We start from the raw sequence: 18,562 nt of genomic DNA, 5'->3' as shown, positions 1-18,562 counted from the left end.
CCATAATAAGAAAATGTACCATTAAATTTTATAACTGTTTTAGCTGTTCATTTGTGTATTTTAAGTCTCATTACTGTGACAGCCTTTAGCACTTGTATAATTACCATTAAAGTTGATAACTCACATTTTCATCTATGTATTTTAAGTATCTTTACTATGTCAGCCTTTAGCTCTCGTATATTTACCTTTAAAGTTGATAACTGTTTTAGCTGTTCATTAGTGTATTTTATGTATCTTCACTATGTCATCTTTTAGCTCTTGTATATTTACCATTAAAGTTGATAACTGTTTTAGCTGTTCATTTATGTATCTTAAGTATCTTAACTGTGTCAGCCTTTAGCTCTTGTATAATTACCATTGAAGTTGATAACTGTTTTAGCTGTTCATTTATGTATTTTATGTATCTTGACCATGTCAGCCTTTAGTTCTTGTATATGAACCATTAAAGTTGATAACTGTCTTACCTTTTCATCTTTGTATTTTAAGTATCTTTACTATGTAAGCCTTTAGCACCTGTATATTTGCAGCTATTTCCCCTTTATCGTAGTGATTTGTTAAGTGTCATCCTCAAAAAGAAGATTTACCTGTAGAATGATCTGTAGATATTTTACCCAATTCACTTTTTAGTGTTTTCCTTGCACTAACGGGGCTCTATAACCTCCTGTACCTATCCTTCTATCCTTTCTCCTTGTAGGTATCTGAGAAGTTCCTGTCCCTGCCACAAAGCTTTCCGTTGCTAAAGGATTCCCATCTCTACCACCAGGGGCAGCACCACTCCCACGACGACTACAACCACCGTCTTTCAAAGGACGTCTTGAACAACACTGACAACGATGGTAAGTTCCGGCAGATTTTGAAGGATTTTGCTGAATAATCCCTTGGAGAATTGTGTATAGTATTCGTTTATTAAAAAGAAAATACCACCTTAGGTTTTATTCTTAAATTCTTCATACTGTTTTTCTATCACTTCTCCACAAAATGCAATGCCTCTGCAATGCCTCCAGACTAAATGGTAGGCCATACTGTAGTTCTCTTAAAACACTTGTCATTTACATACCATTCTCTTCTTTCATAGAAAATTCTAATCTAGCCTAGCCTAGCCTAGCCTAGCCTAGCCTAGCCTACTCTAGCCTAGCCTAGCGTACCCTAGCCAGACCTAGCGTGAGCTACTCTAGCCTATCCTAGCCTAGCCTGACCTTTTAGTGAACTTGAATGCAAACTACGCTCGAGTCAAGCTACGGTGAATTATATTTATTAAATTAAAATAAACAAAATTAACTTGAAACAAAGAGAGCAATCATGTACATTTGTTCACAAGAGTCCCTGGTACACCTAGCTCCGAAAAAATCCACCCTGTCATAACATTACTTTGCGGTAAGCAACCAAACAGATGGCACAGGAACTCGCCACACAGTTAGGGTATAGCTGGGTGCTTTTCCTCAGAGTGGAGTGTAAAATGAATCCTGTGTGTGTCCAACTGTACACGATACTTACCTTATTAGAAGGAAATCTAATGTTCCGAATATATATGAGAAGAAACCTTTCAGATAAACATAAGTTCAGTTAAGAGTTCTGAGATATCTATCCATTCTTTTTCCACGATTCCTGTCCACAAAAAACAGCGTCTCCCTTGAACCTTCCTTCGCTAATTCACTTGATATCATATCTACCTATTCATTCTCCACAATTTCTATCCATAACAAACAGCGTCTTTCTTGAACCTTCGCTAATTCACTTGATATCTTATCTATTTATTCTTTCCCAACAATTCCTGTCTACAACAAACTGCGAGTCTCTATCGAACCTTCCTTCACTGATTCACTTGATATCATATATATCTATTCTTTCTCTACAATTTCTGTCCATAAAAAAGAGCGTCTCCCTTGAACCTTCCTTCGCTAATTCACTTGATATGACATCTAACTATTCATTCTCCACAATTTCTGTCCATAATAAACGATATCTCCCTTGAACCTTCCTTCGCTAATTCACTTGATATCATATCTATCTATTCTTCTTCTACGATTCCTGTCCACAAATAACAGCATCTCTCTTGAACCTTCCTTTGCTAATTCACTTGATATCTTATCTATCTACTCTTCCTCCACGATTCCTGTCCACAAATAACAGCATCTCCCATGAATCTTCCTTAGCTAATTCACTTGATATCTTATCTATCTATTCTTCCTCGACGATTCCTGTCCACAACTAACAGCATCTCCCTTGAACCTTCCTTGGCTAATTCACTTAATATCTTATCTATTCTTCCTCCACGATTCCTGTCCACAACTAACAGCATCTCCCTTGAACCTTCCTTCGCTAATTCACTTAATATCTTATCTATCTATTCTTCCTCCACAATTCCTGTCCACAACTAACAGCATCTCCCTTGAACCTTCCTTCGCTAATTCACTTAATATCTTATCTATCTATTCTTCCTCCACGATTCCTGTCCACAACTAACAGCATCTCCCTTGAACCTTCCTTCGCTAATCCACTTAATATCTTATCTATCTATTCTTCCTCCACGATTCCTGTCCACAACTAACAGCATCTCCCATGAACCTTCCTTCGCTAATTCACTTAATATCTTATCTATCTATTCTTCCTCCACGATTCCTGTCCACAACTAACAGCATCTCCCTTGAACCTTCCTTCGCTAATTCACTTAATATCTTATCTATCTATTCTTCCTCCACGATTCTTGTCCACAACTAACAGCATCTCCCTTGAACCTTCCTTCGCTAATTCACTTAATATCTTATCTATCTATTCTTCCTCCACGATTCCTGTCCACAACTAACAGCATCTCCCTTGAACCTTCCTTCGCTAATTCACTTAATATCTTATCTATCTATTCTTCCCACGATTCCTGTCCACAACTAACAGCATCTCCCTTGAACCTTCCTTCGCTAATGCACTTGATATCATATCTATCTACTCTTCCACGATTCCTATCTACAACAAACAGCATCTCCCTTGAACCTTCCTTATCCAATTCACTTGATATCGATATCTATCTATTCTCTCTCCAAGATTCTTGTCCACAATAAACAGCATCTTCCTTAAACCTTCCTTTGCTAATTCACTTGATATCATATCTATCTATCCTTTCTCCATAATTCCTGTCCACACCAAACAGCATCTCCCTTGAACCTTACTTAGCTAATTCACTTGATATCATATCTATCTATTCTTTCTCCATAATTCCTGTCCACAACAAACAGCATCTCCCTTGAACCTTCCTTTGCGATTTCACTTGATATCTTATTTATCTATCCCTCCTCCACAATTCCTGTCCACAACCAACCGCGTCTCCCTTGAACCTTCCTTATCTAATTCACTTGATATCATATCTCCCTATTCTTTCTCCACAATTCCTGTCCACAACAAACAGCATCTCCCTTGAACCTTCCTTCACTAATTCACTTGATATCATATCTATCTATTCCTCCTCCACATTTCTGTCCATAACAAACCGCGTCTCCCTTGAACCTTCCTTCGCTAATTCACTTGATATCTTATCTGTCTATTCCTCCTCCACATTTCCTGTCCAAAACAAACATCGTCTCCCTTGAACCTTCCTTTGCTAATTCACTTCATATCATATCTATCTATTCTTCCTCCACAATTCCTGTCCACAATAAACAGCGTCTCCCTTGAACCTTCTTTCGCTAATTCACTTGATATCTTATCTGTCTATTCTTCCTCCACAATTCCTGTCCACAACAAACAGCGTCTTCCTTGACCCTCCCTTCGCTAATTCACTTGATATCTTATCTGTCTATTCCTCCTCCACATTCCTGTCCACAACAAACAGCGTCTCCCTTGAACCTTACTTTGCTAATTCACTTGATATCTTATCTATTCTTTCTCCACGATTCCTGTCCACAACAAACAGCGTCTTCCTTGAACCTTCCTTCGCTAATTCACTTGATATCTTATCTGTCTATTCCTCCTCCACATTTCCTGTCCACAACAAACAGCGTCTCCCTTGAACCTTCTTTGCTAATTCACTTGAAATCTTATCTATTCTTTCTCCACGATTCCTGTCCACAACATACATCGTCTCCCTTGAACCTTCCTTTGCTAATTCACTTCATATCATATCTATCTATTCTTCCTCCACAATTCCTGTCCACAACAAACAGCGTCTCTCTTGAACCTTCCTTTGCTAATTCATTCCATTATCATTTCCTTCTATTATCATCATCCTCCTTTCTACATTCCAGTTGGAATGCCATTCCAGTTCAGAATATCAGTGAGCGTTAATGCGACTATAATAACGAAAGACCTCATTCCAGGTCTGATATTTTTCCAGAATTAATTGATATCCAGAGTCGTAATTAGATAAGCCGAGAGAACAGGATGAATAAAATAAAAACATATATAAAATAGGATGATTCTCATTAAGACATTAAAGCAATTCATCCGGATATATTAAATTTTCTTTTGTCAGATTCATTGGATGAATGTAAACCCATGTTATTATCATCATAACAATGTATCATTTTTTTTTGTACATGAAGGCCTTCCATGTAGACAGTATCATAATGTAATTTGTAAAAGAAAAAATATTACTCTCTCTCTCTCTCTCTCTCTCTCTCTCTCTCTCTCTCTCTCTCTCTCTCTCTCTCTCTCTCTCTCTCCCAGGATATCAGTGACGAAAGCTTGCTTGCTTGCTTTCTAACCTCTCTCTCTCTCTCTCTCTCTCTCTCTCTCTCTCTCTCTCTCTCTCTCTCTCTCTCTCTCAGGATATCAGTGACGAAAGCTTGCTTGCTTGCTTTCTATACCCTTCCTCTCTCTCTCTCTCTCTCTCTCTCTCTCTCTCTCTCTCAGTGACTCTTGCTCTCTCTCCCAATCTCTCTCTCTCTCTCTCTCTCTCTCTCTCTCTCTCTCTCTCTTCTCTCTCTCTCTCTCTCTCCAGGATATCAATGACTTGCTTGCTTGCTCTCTCTCTCTCTCTCTCTCTCTCTCTCTCTCTCTCTCTCTCTCTCTCTCTCTCTCTCTCTCTCTCTCTCTCTGTCTTATTAATCCCGTTGTCTTAAAAAAACAAACAAATTTATCCATGAAGTTATCAACTACAAACCACCAAACAAAAAATACTTAATTTACAATAGGAATATATCCTAACTCAAAGTGATTTGAAATAATTTTACCATTCTAAATGAATGAATTGCAAATGTTTAGAAACAAGGTTCTTGGATACACGTATGGAACTAGTGATAAAAAAACGTTTGCAAGGTTCCCTTATCTGGAAGTTCATGATGAAAACGTTTAAAATCACTTTATTTCCTAACCTAATAATACCATAAATAACAAAACACCCAAAGATAGGAGATAAAAGTTCCGTTTTCCTGAGAAAGAGAAAAATATTATCTAAACAAGCAGAAAGTCACCAGAGAATTCAGACCTTCGTCAATGAAGATTGCCAATATTTTACTTAAGTCTACGGACCAAGCTTTCCCTTTTTTCATATTTTGACAGTGAATGAATCTATAATAACAACAACAACAACAATAATAATAATAATAGTAACAATAATAATAATGATAATAATTATAATAATAATAATAATAATAACCAGAATTGCCATCTTGATCCGGACCGAGAGGTTTTGACGTATTACCTAGTAACACAAACAAACATAAATAAGTAAAAAAATAAATATATAATCAAATAAATAAATAAATAGACGAAGGTGAAAATATAACCTCATTAGTGTAAACAAATATGTAAAATATGGTCTGCCTAAATCAATCTAATTTATTTACATTTGATCTATCTTGCACTGTGTCGCTAAACAAACGTTTGCCTTACTCAGGCCATTACAAATAACAAATGTTAAATAGAGGGGCACTCAGTAGAGCGCAGACCTCCATCAGCAGCCTACTTCTCAACCTTTTGCTAGACCTTGACCTTGACTTTTGACCTAAACATGTATTAATTGGCGTGGATTTTCATACACTCAAATATGAACCAAGTCTGATGTCTCTGTGACAACGCTGTCCAAACTTATGGCTGATTACGTGAATTGGACATTTCACTTGACTGAGACCTTGACCTTCCAAAATTTAATAATTTCCAGCTTTTTACATAACAGTTAATCCCTCTAAGTTTGATTACTCTACGATTAAAATTGTGGCCAGGAAGCTGTTCACAATCAAACACAACAAACACAAATACACATCCACAAAAACACGCAAATAAGGGGTAAAACATAACCTCCTTCCAACTTCGCTGGCGGAGGTAATAAACGCTTCCTATCTTCCTTTGGACATAAGCTCCCAAAAAACCGATAAATCAATGAAAATGGAATAGGGAATATGACTGTCTACTGTGAGGTTAATCGTTTACAGTTTCTGTTAGTGAACAGTATTGACAACCAACAATCAATATGTCGTTTCAGTATTTATCTTCATCAAATAGTTCTTGTTCGACACACTGCTCCATTTTTTCCAAGCGCAACGAGACAAACAATTTTAGAGCTCAAACGTTTAAAATAGACTCACAGTGAAGTTATCATGGAGGTTTAGCTTGAACATTATCACTAAAATCTGTGGAGTTATCAAATGCATTGAACAATATTAAATATTTAGTCCATTTTTTCTGTTATTATCTGAATTGTTGGTATTCTTAAAATATCATAAGTGTTCACTAATTCACATATAGTTTATTTAATTACTTATTTCCTTTCCTCACTCGGTTATTTTTCTCTGTTGGAGCCCTTGGTATTATACCATAATGCTTTTCCAACTAAGGTTGTAGCTTAACTAGTAATAATAATAATAAAAATAATAAGAAATAAAAATAATAAATAATAAATAGTAAATAATAATAATAATAATAATAATAATAATAATAATCATTATTATTGAAAAGTAATCTTGCATAGGTGGGGGCCAATATAGCCCCAGGACTTGTGCAGAAGAGCGCGACACTTGATAAAGCACATATAACGAGGAAAGTGAAGGATCCCTAAGGAAGCTGGATGTAACCCAGAACCCCACACTATAAATGCTCAGTCTCTGTAGACTGTCATTCACAAATAATAATAATAATAATAATAATAATAATAATAATAATAATAATAATAATAATAATGTGATTTTTATATATTTCCAAACTACATCTTAATCATATCCTTCTCCTCCTCTTGCAGATAAATGCATGACAGAATCCAAACGGCCATTCTTCATTGAGACGTCTTCCCCGGGTCTTCTAGGATCCTCCAGTCTGTCCTTCTCGGGAGGAGGTCCAAGACTAACCTCGACGCCCAGAGGCGCCCTCTGTACCACTCTAGGGCACAACATAGCTCGCCATTCCTCCAACGGTGTTTCTCCCTACAGCGTTAACCCTTTTACCTCGCAGCCCCATTTGCTTCATAAGGTAGGATATGAATCTAACTATATTCCCGTTTTCTTTATCGCCAACATGCTTACGTTTTCTATGATGGTAAAATCGTCTTCTCCGGCCACTCTTTGTATCATTCGTGATTCTAATGATGGTTTGAGGTTGCCTGTTTCTCCCACAATAATATATATATATATATATATATATATATATATATATATATATATATATATATATATATATATACTAATAAAGATGAGCAAATGTTGTGGTAGCCTTTTGCAAACGTCCCTGCTTGGTAATATGTTAGACTGATGTTTGAGACCCGCTCAAGTCCGATAGTTTCTAGTAGTGCCTGCAACCTAACCATCCTTGTGAGATAGGGATTTGGGGTTTAGGGGAGCATATAGGCCTACCTGCTGAGCAATCAGTAGCTATTAGCCAACACTCCCGATAAGCCAATGTCGTTGCGGCCTATTGGAAACGTCCATGGTAATCTGTTAGATGGAGGCTCAAGACCCGCTCAAACTAGATAGGTTATAGTAGTGTCTGCAACCTCAGTTTCCTTGTGAGCTAGGGATAGGGGCATTGAGGGATCCCATAGGTCTACCTGCTGAGTCATCAGCAGCCATTGCCTGAACCTCCCTGGTACTAGCTTGCTGGAGAGTAGGCTTGGGTGCTGATCATGTGTATATGGTTAGTCAATTCAACATTCTTTCCTTGCCCCTGTGCGTGACCATACACAATATATGTATAGTAAATTAACCTAAAAAGGCAAAGAAAATGTAACCCTTTCTCCATGAAAAATAAACAGTAATATAAAAATGGTGGGAAAGAAATGTTTCTTTAAAACTCTAAATCTTTAAATATATTTATTTCAAACTCAAAAATTTTTTTTTTTTCAAAGCTCAAAACTAAATTTCTTTAAATTCGAATATATATCTTTTATAACTCTAAAATATATTTCTTCACAACTCAAAAATATATTTCTTTCCAACCCCAAAATATCAAAAAAATATATATTTCTTTAAAACTCAAAAATATATTTCTTCAAAATAATAGTATATTTCTTTAAAACTCAAATACATTTCTGTAAGACTCAAAAATATGTTTCCTTAAAACCCAAAAATATAAAATGATTTACATTTCTTTAAAACTAAAAAATACATTTCTTAAAAACAAAAATATATTTCAGTAAAACTCAAAAAATATATTTCTTCAGAATTCCACAATATATTTCTTTGAAACCCCATAATATAAAAAAAATATATATATTTCTTTAGAGCTCAAAAATATATTTTTCTTAAGGAAAACACGATATGTCTTTAAAACTCATAAATATATTTCTTTAAAACTCAAAAAATAAAGTAAGTTCATTTTGAAAGCTAACGTGAAACCTTTACAGCCACATAGAGGCCTTTGGTCCTGACCTTCGGAATGGCGTGATATCCACAAAAAAAAAAAAAAAAAAATTGAGCTAATCAACCCACTGACTGACATTCATCTGTTGGTTTTGGGCGATAATTGGTTTCCTTTGTGGAGTCCGATTGACAGGGGGATCTAATTTTACACTTGGACAAGCTAAGCCAAAAAAATTATCGAGAATTGTAGATATGTCTGACGTCGGTAATGCTCTTTATTGCTAAAAATTGCAAAAATAAAAAACATACTTAACTTAATTATTTTCCTGAAAAATTCTTGACTAAAAAAAAAGACATATTAATAGTTATAAAGAGAAGATCTTTATTTCCATCAGATCTGGTTTTTATAATTTTTTTTTCTTTTAGGGAGTAGTGCAATTTTTATTGCTAAAAATTGCAAAGATAAAAAACATACTTAACGTGATATTTTCCTGAAAAATTATTGACTAAAAATGCCATTTTAATAGTCATAAAAAGATCTTTATTAACTTTACTTTAGATCTATATATATTTATAGATTTTTTTTCTTCCAATGAGAAGTGTAATCTTTATTGCTAAAATTGAAAAATAGAATAAATAAAAAAAAATAAATAAAAACACCATACTTAACTTAATTATTTTTTCTGAAAGATTCTTAGACTAAAAAAGCCATATCAATAGTTATAGATAAGATCTTTATTTACTTTACTTTGGATCTTGATTTTATTTATATTTTCTTCTAGTGAGTAGTGCAATCTTTATTGCTAAATTACAAAAATTCAAAAAGCTTTATCTTAATTATTTTCCTTCAAATTTCTTCACTAAGAAAACCATAATAATAGTTATAGACAAGATCTTTATTTTCTTTAGATCTTGATTTTATATATATATATATATATATATATATATATATATATATATATATATATATATATATATATATTTTTCTTCTAGTGAGTAGTGTTTATTGCTAAAAATTGCAAAAAAAAAAAATATTTTCCTTCATATTTCTAGACTAAAAATGCTATATTATCAGTTATAAAGACAAGATCTTTATTTACTTTACTTTAGATCTTGATTTTATATCTGTTTTCTTCTGGGGAGTAGTGCAATGTTTATTGCTTAAAATTGTAAAAATAAAAATGATTTATGATAATTATTTTCCTTCAAATTTCTTGACTTAAAATGCCAAATTAATAGTTATAAAGACAAGATCCTTATTTATTTTATATTAGATCTTTATTTTATGTATTTCTTCTTCAAGAGAGTAATGCAATCTTTATTGGTAAAAATTGCAAAAATAATGTTTAAGTTGATTATTTTCTTCTTAATTTCTTGACAAAACTCCACATTAATAGTTATATATATTTTTTTTTTCTGGAGTAAGACAATCTTGATTAATCACAGAAATAATAATACTTATGATACTTATGTTTCTACAAATTTCTTGACTAAAATGCCACATTAATAGTTAAAAAACAAAATCTAGATTTATATTTATTAGTTTTTCACTTCCAGAGAGTACGGCAATCTTTATTGCTAAAAATTAAAAAATATAAATGCTTATGTTAATCACTTTCCTACAAATCTCCTAATCAAAAATGCAACATTAGCAGAGTTATGAGACAAGAGCTCTACTTTATTTATTTCTTTTCTTTTCTAGGGAGTAGCGCTGACCCTCCGAGACCTGGTGCCTCCTCCCCCACCTCAGCCTCCACCTGGCTCTCATAGACATAGAGATTTTTCGAGAACTAACACCTTGGAGGAGGTATGTAAGCCGTGGACCTTATGATGAGTCATTTGAATTAACATACTTCCTTTTGCCTAATTCCAGCAGATGTTGGGCAACATGGTGTACTAATGAGAGATTAACGTTAAAACTTGGTGTCCTACTGAGAGATCAACGTTAGAATGTTATGTTCTAATGTGAGATCAATGTTAAAACATGGTATCCTAATGAGGGATCAATGAGAGATCAACGTTAAAAATAGATGTCCTAATGAGAAATCAACGTTGAAACTTATATCCTAATGAGAGAACAACGTTAATACTTGATGTATTAATTAGATATTAACGTTAAAACTTCATGTCCTAATGATAGATTAACGTTAAAACTTGATGTCCTAAAGATAGATTAACGTTAAAACTTGATGTCCTAATGAGAGAACAACGTTAATACTTGATGTTCTTATTAGATATTAACGTTAAAACTTCATGTCCTAATGATAGATTAACGTTAAAACTTGATGTCCTAATGAGAGATCAATGCTGAAATGTGATGTCCTAATGAGATGTTAACGTTAAAATATGATGTCCTAATGAAAGATCAACGTTGAAATGTAATGTGCTAATGAGAGATCAACATTAAAACGGGATGTCCTAATAAGAAATTAACGTTAAAATGTCATGTCCCAATCGGAGATCAACGTTAAAACGTGTTTTCCTGGTGAGAGACCAACGTTAAAACTTGATGTTCTAATGAGAGATCAACATTAAAACGTGATGTCTAAATATGAGATCAAAGTTTGACAGAGTGCACTTCCTCGGAGCCCTGTATGCTAGGAATTCCTGAGTCCAACTGTACATTATATATGGTCAGTCCCTTTCGTCTGCCATTCGTGAGCGACCTTTAAAACAGAATTAATGAGAGAGAGAGAGAGAGAGAGAGAGAGAGAGAGAGAGAGAGAGAGAGAGAGAGAGAGAGAGAGAGAGAGAGAGTTAGCACTTGAGTACATATTCTATAAGCAATCATATGTATATAAGGTCAGTCTCTACTACATTGTCCTGTCCCTTATCTCTGCCATTCATGACAACCTTTAAACCAGAATGAGAGAGAGAGAGAGAGAGAGAGAGAGAGAGAGAGAGAGAGAGAGATATAAGCAATCATATGTGTATATGGTCAGTCTCTAGGAGTCTAGGACATTGTCCTGTCCCTTACCTCTGCCATTCATGAGCGACCCTTTAAACCAGAATGAGAGAGAGAGAGAGAGAGAGAGAGAGAGAGAGAGAGAGAGAGAGAGAGAGAGAGTCTGTTAGCGCTTGAGTACATATTCTATATGCAATCACAGTATCAGTTGACACTCCAAAGTTCCTTGAATCATGAGCGGATATCGAATCATAATGGCTCAGTAACTTTGGCTGACGGGTTACCAAACTGTTGGAAGGCGAGGCGAGGACACGAGTGTGCTTATGTGATTCCTCTATGCAGTTCAGAAGTAATCAAAAGGCCTTAACAGTGCTTGCTGGTGCTTGCTGGTGATAATGCCTATCAGAACTTCTGCAATTAAGTGTAAGGTGTTCCATGGTTTTATATGTTCTATGAATTTGAAAGGTAACATTTTATATATATCTTTCGATGGGTATACAGATATTGTTAGGCTTATAATGCATTAACCTAATTAGTATATGTCGCTTGCTGGTGATATAATGCCCATCAGAACTTCTGCAACTAACTGCAAAAGTGTTCCATGATTTTATATGTTCTGTGAATTTGAAAGGTAACATTTTATATATATCTTTCGATGGGTATATAGAGGATATTACGCTTATAATGCATTTACCTAATTAGTATATTGTGTTTGCTGGTAATAATGCCTATCAGAACTTCTGCAATTAAGTGTAAAGTGTTTCATGATTTTCTATGTTCTGTGAATTTGAAAGGCAACGTATGATTTTATATCTATCCTTCCATGGGTATACAGATGTTTTTAGGATTATATAATGCATTAACCTAATTAGTATATGTTGCTTGCTGGTGATAATGCCTACAAGAACTTCTGCAATCAACTGCAAAGTGTTCCATGATTTAATATGTTCTGTGAATTTGAAAGGCAACGTATGATTTTATATCTACCCTTCCATGGGTATACAGACATTGTTAGGCTTATAATGCATTAGCTTAATTAGCTATAAGACTTTTACATAGGGCCAACACTTAAGGTTATTAGTTTAGGACTATTGGTTTAGAAAAAGACTTTTTAATTATTTATTTTAGTTATGCATATTGAGAAATAGATTGTTTTTTATTATATATTTTCATGTAACTTTAGGTCGTTTAGAAAAAGCCTGTTTTAATCATTTATTTTAGTTATGTAACTTTAGAAAAAGGCTGATTTTATCTATTTTATTGTATACCTTTAGGAAGTCTTTTAATAATCTATTTTTGTTATGCAAATTTAAAAAACTTATAATTGATTATTTTCATGTAACTTTAGTAAAAGCTTGTTTTGATTATTTATTTTTATGTAACTTTAGGAAAAGACTGTTTTGTTTATCAATTTTTGTTTTAAACTTTAAAAAAAGGTTTTAATTATTTATTTTTGTTACGTAAATTTAGGAAAACACTGTTAATTATTTATTTTCGTGTTGTAACTATAGAAAGGACTGCTTTAATTATCTATTCTTATGTAACTTTAGAATAAGACTGATTAATTATTTATTTTTATGTAACTTTAGAAAAAGACTTTCAATTATTTTTTTTCAATGTAATTTTAGAAAAAGGCTTTTAATTGTTTATTTATATGTAACTTTAAAAAAGGGCCATTTTAATTATTTAATTTAGATAGTAACTTTACAAAACGGCTGTTTGAATGATTTTGTTTTTATGTAACTTTTGAAAAAGGCTCTTTTAATCAGTTATCTTCATGTAACTGAAAATACAGTCATAAAAAATCTACATAAAATTAATAATGGACGAATAAATCCATAGGTATAGATTTAAACCTAATAGCAAAATAAAAATAAAATAAAATAATGACTAAGTTATTCATGTATGAGACTGTTTGATAGAAACTGGATATTTGACCTAATAAGTATTAGAGAATATTTGCCCTTCAAAGATACATTTCAAGTAACGCCCTGTTTGCCTTTGAAAGTAGTAATAATAATAATAATAATAATAATAATAATAATAATAATAATAATAATTTGGATTAATCTTTGAAAACGTCGTTATTAATCATAAAACTTATTGATCTACTGATAAATGGATTGGATGGGAATGTCATGAATTGATAAATATAAGGAATTGTTGGATTATAAAGCAAATGAATGTCTTAATGAGTTATAATAACAAAAGGTATTCACTGGGAAGTGCAAGACCCTTGTAGCTCCTTTACCTGTCTGTTGCATTTTATTTTAATCATTGGAAAGTGCAAGAGCCTTGTAGCTCATTTATTTCTTTGATTTATTTTAATCACATTAAAGTGCAAGAGCCTTGTAGCTCCTTTACCTGTTTGCTGCATTTCAATTTAATCATGTTGAGAGTGCTAGAGCCTTGTAGCTCCTTTACCTCTTTGTTATATTTTATTTGACAGAATAATTCAGATGCAGTAGCCAAATCTTACAATATTTTTCTCTCTGTCTTTACAGTTACCGTATGCGTGCTACTCAGCCACAAGGGTAGCATCACCCCGTCCCTCTCGAACAGCTAGTTTGGAGGGAGGCGGCTCTCCTTACGGTGGATCAACCAACACCTACCAGAGCATCGATGGCCTCACTGACGCCCTTCGCAGGGACGAAGACAATCGCTGCTGTTCCCACTCCTGCAGCCACAGCAGCCAATGCCACGGACATCACAGCCACGGTCACAGCCATGGCCATTCTCACGGCCACAGTCGCTGCAACACTTGTGGATCCCGTAACTCCTCCTCGTCATCTTCCTGCCGTCGCAATAGTGGTCGAACCAGTCGTTGTAGTCATTCCAAACCAGTTAAGGCTTCTGGCGGTTCGCTCTACTCACTCTCGAGGCCCTGTTGCCACGAGACAACTCGCATTGTACCCTACCCTCCATCGGGGGCTGCTATCCCAACGCACAATTACAGACCGAATTTCTACGGGTGGGCGTCACCTCCCGGCTCCCCATCTATGGACGACTCCAGAGTTGGACCAAGACGGCAAGTCTCTCTCGAAAGTGATGCGTTACTACGGACAGATCAAACGCAGGTGTACAGTGGTGGTTCGACCCGTTCCGACGGCGACTATTGGTGCAGCCGTGACGCAACCAGTGTATACGGAGGATCCACTCGATCTGCAGGCGTGGAAACTATAGGAGACGGTGGAGGGGATTCCAAGTCGGGTCCTCACGGAACTTCTCCCGATTCGAGTGCCGTGGATGGCGCCCCGAGTGATGCCGTCTCCTGTGGTTCTTGCGAGGAAACCGATGCTTCGTTTTATGCCACTTGTGACAAACAAACGAAACTTTAAACGATAGTTTTTTTCTTCGTAAGAGAATTCTGATGAGTGCTAATGAATTCGAGGTGCCAATTCTGGGGTCTATGTGATATAAAAAGTGCTAAAACCTTTTTGGAACCTCTGAACTGAACTCCTGACGTTCCATTTGCATAATGTAGTGAAAGGTTTTATAGAAGCAAGAGGAGGCTTCAATTGTTTTACATCAAATTTTACATGCAATGAATGATACAATCAAGTTTTATTTTGGGAAACACAGGGAGATATACGTTTAAATCATAAGTGAGCGAATACAAAATCTCCCCATGATTAGAAAAAATGAAGCACATTATGTTATAGACTGTATATGAAATACAAACGATACTTTGAATTTTGAAGCTACAGAATTACTGTTAATACATTTTCCTTTGACCCTCCCAGCTTTCTCTTCCAACAGAAAACAGCAAAACTGATTAATTCCGTTTCAGGTCATTTAGTCGAAGGCCGATGATGTCCATCTGTCTTCGAATAAGATCGACTAAACCCGACAGACTACCTCTCCTTAACACCTAATTTTTTTTAGGTAAATTAAGGGACTCGACATTTTTAAATGTCATGGGACGATGAATAGACCTGCAAGATTCTTACAATATCATCACCCTTTCTTTCTTCCTGCTACTCACTGTCTGTCAAATCTTTTTATTGTTGACATTATTCAATTTTTGTATTCGTGCAATACGTAAGTAAACTTACGTATATTCATGACTCCTTATATGTTTACGAATCCTATACCTATGTACAGAGTCATGAGTAATCATCAGATGTCATTCGATGTAGAAAAAACATGAGTCTGTTGTGTTGCATGATGTTCGAGGACTCTTCCCAAATAAAGGTGACTATGCAAAATTAACCGGAACAGGGTGTCACGTTGCTGTTGAAATTATGATCTTTTTTTTTTACAGAGTAAACCTCAGTATTTCATCTATAACTATTCTATGGCAGATTGCAATTTTGAATTAATATATCCTCGAGAGAATGCCTACGATAATCTTCCAGTCAAAATAGTGGATAATGAATCAATGGCCTTGGTATTAGGCTCTTAAAAAGTTTATCTAATGGAGGAGCGAAATGCCAAGTATAGTTATGGGAAATGCATTAATGTATAATATATAAGAATGGAACACAGGGCCTGCACGCATGTGTAGAACTGTTTTTCTATACGCACATATATGTGATCATTCATGGTAATACCTTTTTGGATAATCAGCAACATGCCGGAGGATACGAAGTAAATGCATATAAGTATTGATGAATATTAACTTATATGTGCAAATGGATGCAGGCTATTTCTCATTATGTAAATGTGGACCTGAATACTATTATTATTTCCTCCCGCTGCCATTTTGTACATAGTGTAATCCTAAGGTATGAAAAAACAATATGTTCTTCTTCGAGGAAGAAGAGACGAATTCGGAGTCTATACAGGTGGTTTTGTACAATTAATTTCAGTTTTTGAAAACGTGTTACTGATGGTACGAAGGCTATAAAAGACAATTCCTTTAAGACACCGCCACAATGGCTTGTCTCAAAAAATAATAAAGATAATAGTATTTTTTTTTTCTTGGAAATGCGGTTTTGTATTTCCTCCAACTCGTTCTAGTCTCGTGAAAAATAAAATAAATGAATCTTAGGAAATCTAAATAGATTTTTTTCATTTATTCTCAGCTGTGTAGTAGAGAGGTTTGGATGATGCTGTGTCGTGGTGTTTTATACAGATCTTGTGAATGTGCTTGTGAAATAACCAGGTAGAATTGTCTACAGAGTCTTGTTACTTAAGTATAAATAGTACGTGTGTAAGTCTGTGGCAGACTATTGGCTAAAAAAAAACTTTTCCGGTAGTATGTACATATAGTCTAAGTTTCTTTGCCAGTATTGTTACATTGCAAGCGCCTTTTACGACGCAAGAAGTAGTTTATGCTATTGATACAGTATTTTAGAAAAAAATAAAACAAGAATGCGTTCTTCTCTAATGCTATTAAACTCTGGCATTTTAGCAAGTGAATTTCCGTACTTAATAAGTAAAAAATGGTCCCAGCTACCTTTTCCTACTGTAAATATATGATTTTTCTTGTATCAACTGTACCTTCTTTGTCCTTATTTTGGATGTTCTAAGAATTCAATGACTAATGTTATTATCAAGAAAAAATCTGTCATACGTTTAATTCTTTTCACTCTTTGGTTCTTAAGAAATGTATCTAACTGAATTAAACTTTCCCAATGTTCTACTCAAAGTGTTGCAACTGTTATACGAATGCTCCTGTCTTTATTTAACTTTTTCTTCTTTTTTCCCACCGTTATCCCTACATTAAGGGGTCGGTTGCTTGACGCGCCTTCTGCAATGCCTTCGATCAAAGGCATCCTCTTCCACCAAACCTCTTCTCTTCTCTCTATATCATCCTTCACCTTATCTCGCCATTTAATTCTGTGCCTACCAGTTGGTTTTCTTCCCATTACAGGTACCTCCCAAGCCCTCTTCACTACCTCCCCACCATCCATTCTCAACACATGTCCACACCATCTCAATCGTGACAATCCTACCATCTCAGTAATCTTCACTACGCCTGCCATTCTTCTTATTTAATCACTTTCCAATCTTTCAAACGGTTATATTCCCACAATCTCCCTTAGAATTCTCATCTCTGTTCTCTCAAGCTTTATTTTCTTAATACCTTCCTAATATCTTTCTGAGAAAAAGAATGAAGACTAGATTTTTCTTTTTTTACAAATGAAACATTATTTGATGAAATTCCAATATTTGCTTCTTTATTAAGATATTTCTTTTTTTTTTTTTACAAATGAAACAGTATTTGATGAAATTCCAATATTTGCTTCTTCGTTTAGATATTTTTTCTTTACAAATGAAACATTATTTGACGAAATTCCAATATTTGCTTCTTTATTTAGATGGATTTTAACATTTAATTAATTCCTTCTACTAGAAATTTGAGTTATGAGTTAGTACTTCATGACAAAATATTTTTTCCCCAGAAAATTGATTCAATACAGACTTTTCGTGAGGCAAATTTAGTTTTGACTTTCAAAATAAAAACGCAGTGAAATAGTATTCATTTTTCTGCTAGAGCAGCAGAATTACCATAATAGAATTCTTCGTCATATCTACAATTCTAATTTTAACTTTCAAATATGAGATAATAGGACTTTGAGTTCCCTAATTCATATTCCCCCTTCTCTCTCTCTCTCTCTCTCTCTCTCTCTCTCTCTCTCTCTCTCTCTCTCTCTCTCTCTCTCATATAAACACATACACGCATACAAATACTCAAATATATATATTTATATATACATATATAAATATATATATATATATATATATATATATATATATATATTATATATATATATATGTGTGTGTGTATGTATATATATATATATATATATATATTTATACATATATAAATATATATATTTATATATATATAGATATTCATATATATAAATATATATATATATTATATATATGTATATATATATTTATTTATATATATAAATATATATATACACATAGAGAGAGATATATATTTACATATATGTATATATATCTAACTATTTATATATACATATAT

At 34.1% G+C, this 18,562-nt stretch overlaps 1 protein-coding gene across 1 annotated transcript in view; it reads left to right on the top strand.

Annotated features, from left to right (window-relative positions):
• Nucleotides 1-18,224, top strand: part of LOC137651096 (protein sax-3-like) — a 745,749-nt gene extending 727,525 nt beyond the window's left edge. Inside the window, 4 exon segments of the mRNA XM_068384236.1 lie at nucleotides 695-836; nucleotides 7,163-7,389; nucleotides 10,417-10,521; nucleotides 14,124-18,224. Coding sequence (XP_068240337.1) covers nucleotides 695-836; nucleotides 7,163-7,389; nucleotides 10,417-10,521; nucleotides 14,124-14,957 — 1,308 coding nt within the window. The 3' untranslated portion in view covers nucleotides 14,958-18,224.
• Nucleotides 18,225-18,562: the final 338 nt, after the last annotated feature.

Source organism: Palaemon carinicauda, chromosome 1, assembly GCF_036898095.1.
Source record: "Palaemon carinicauda isolate YSFRI2023 chromosome 1, ASM3689809v2, whole genome shotgun sequence".
In the NCBI taxonomy this organism is placed as follows: domain Eukaryota; kingdom Metazoa; phylum Arthropoda; class Malacostraca; order Decapoda; family Palaemonidae; genus Palaemon; species Palaemon carinicauda.
Note: the sequence above shows the minus strand (reverse complement) of the source record. Positions and strands in the feature narration are given on the sequence as shown.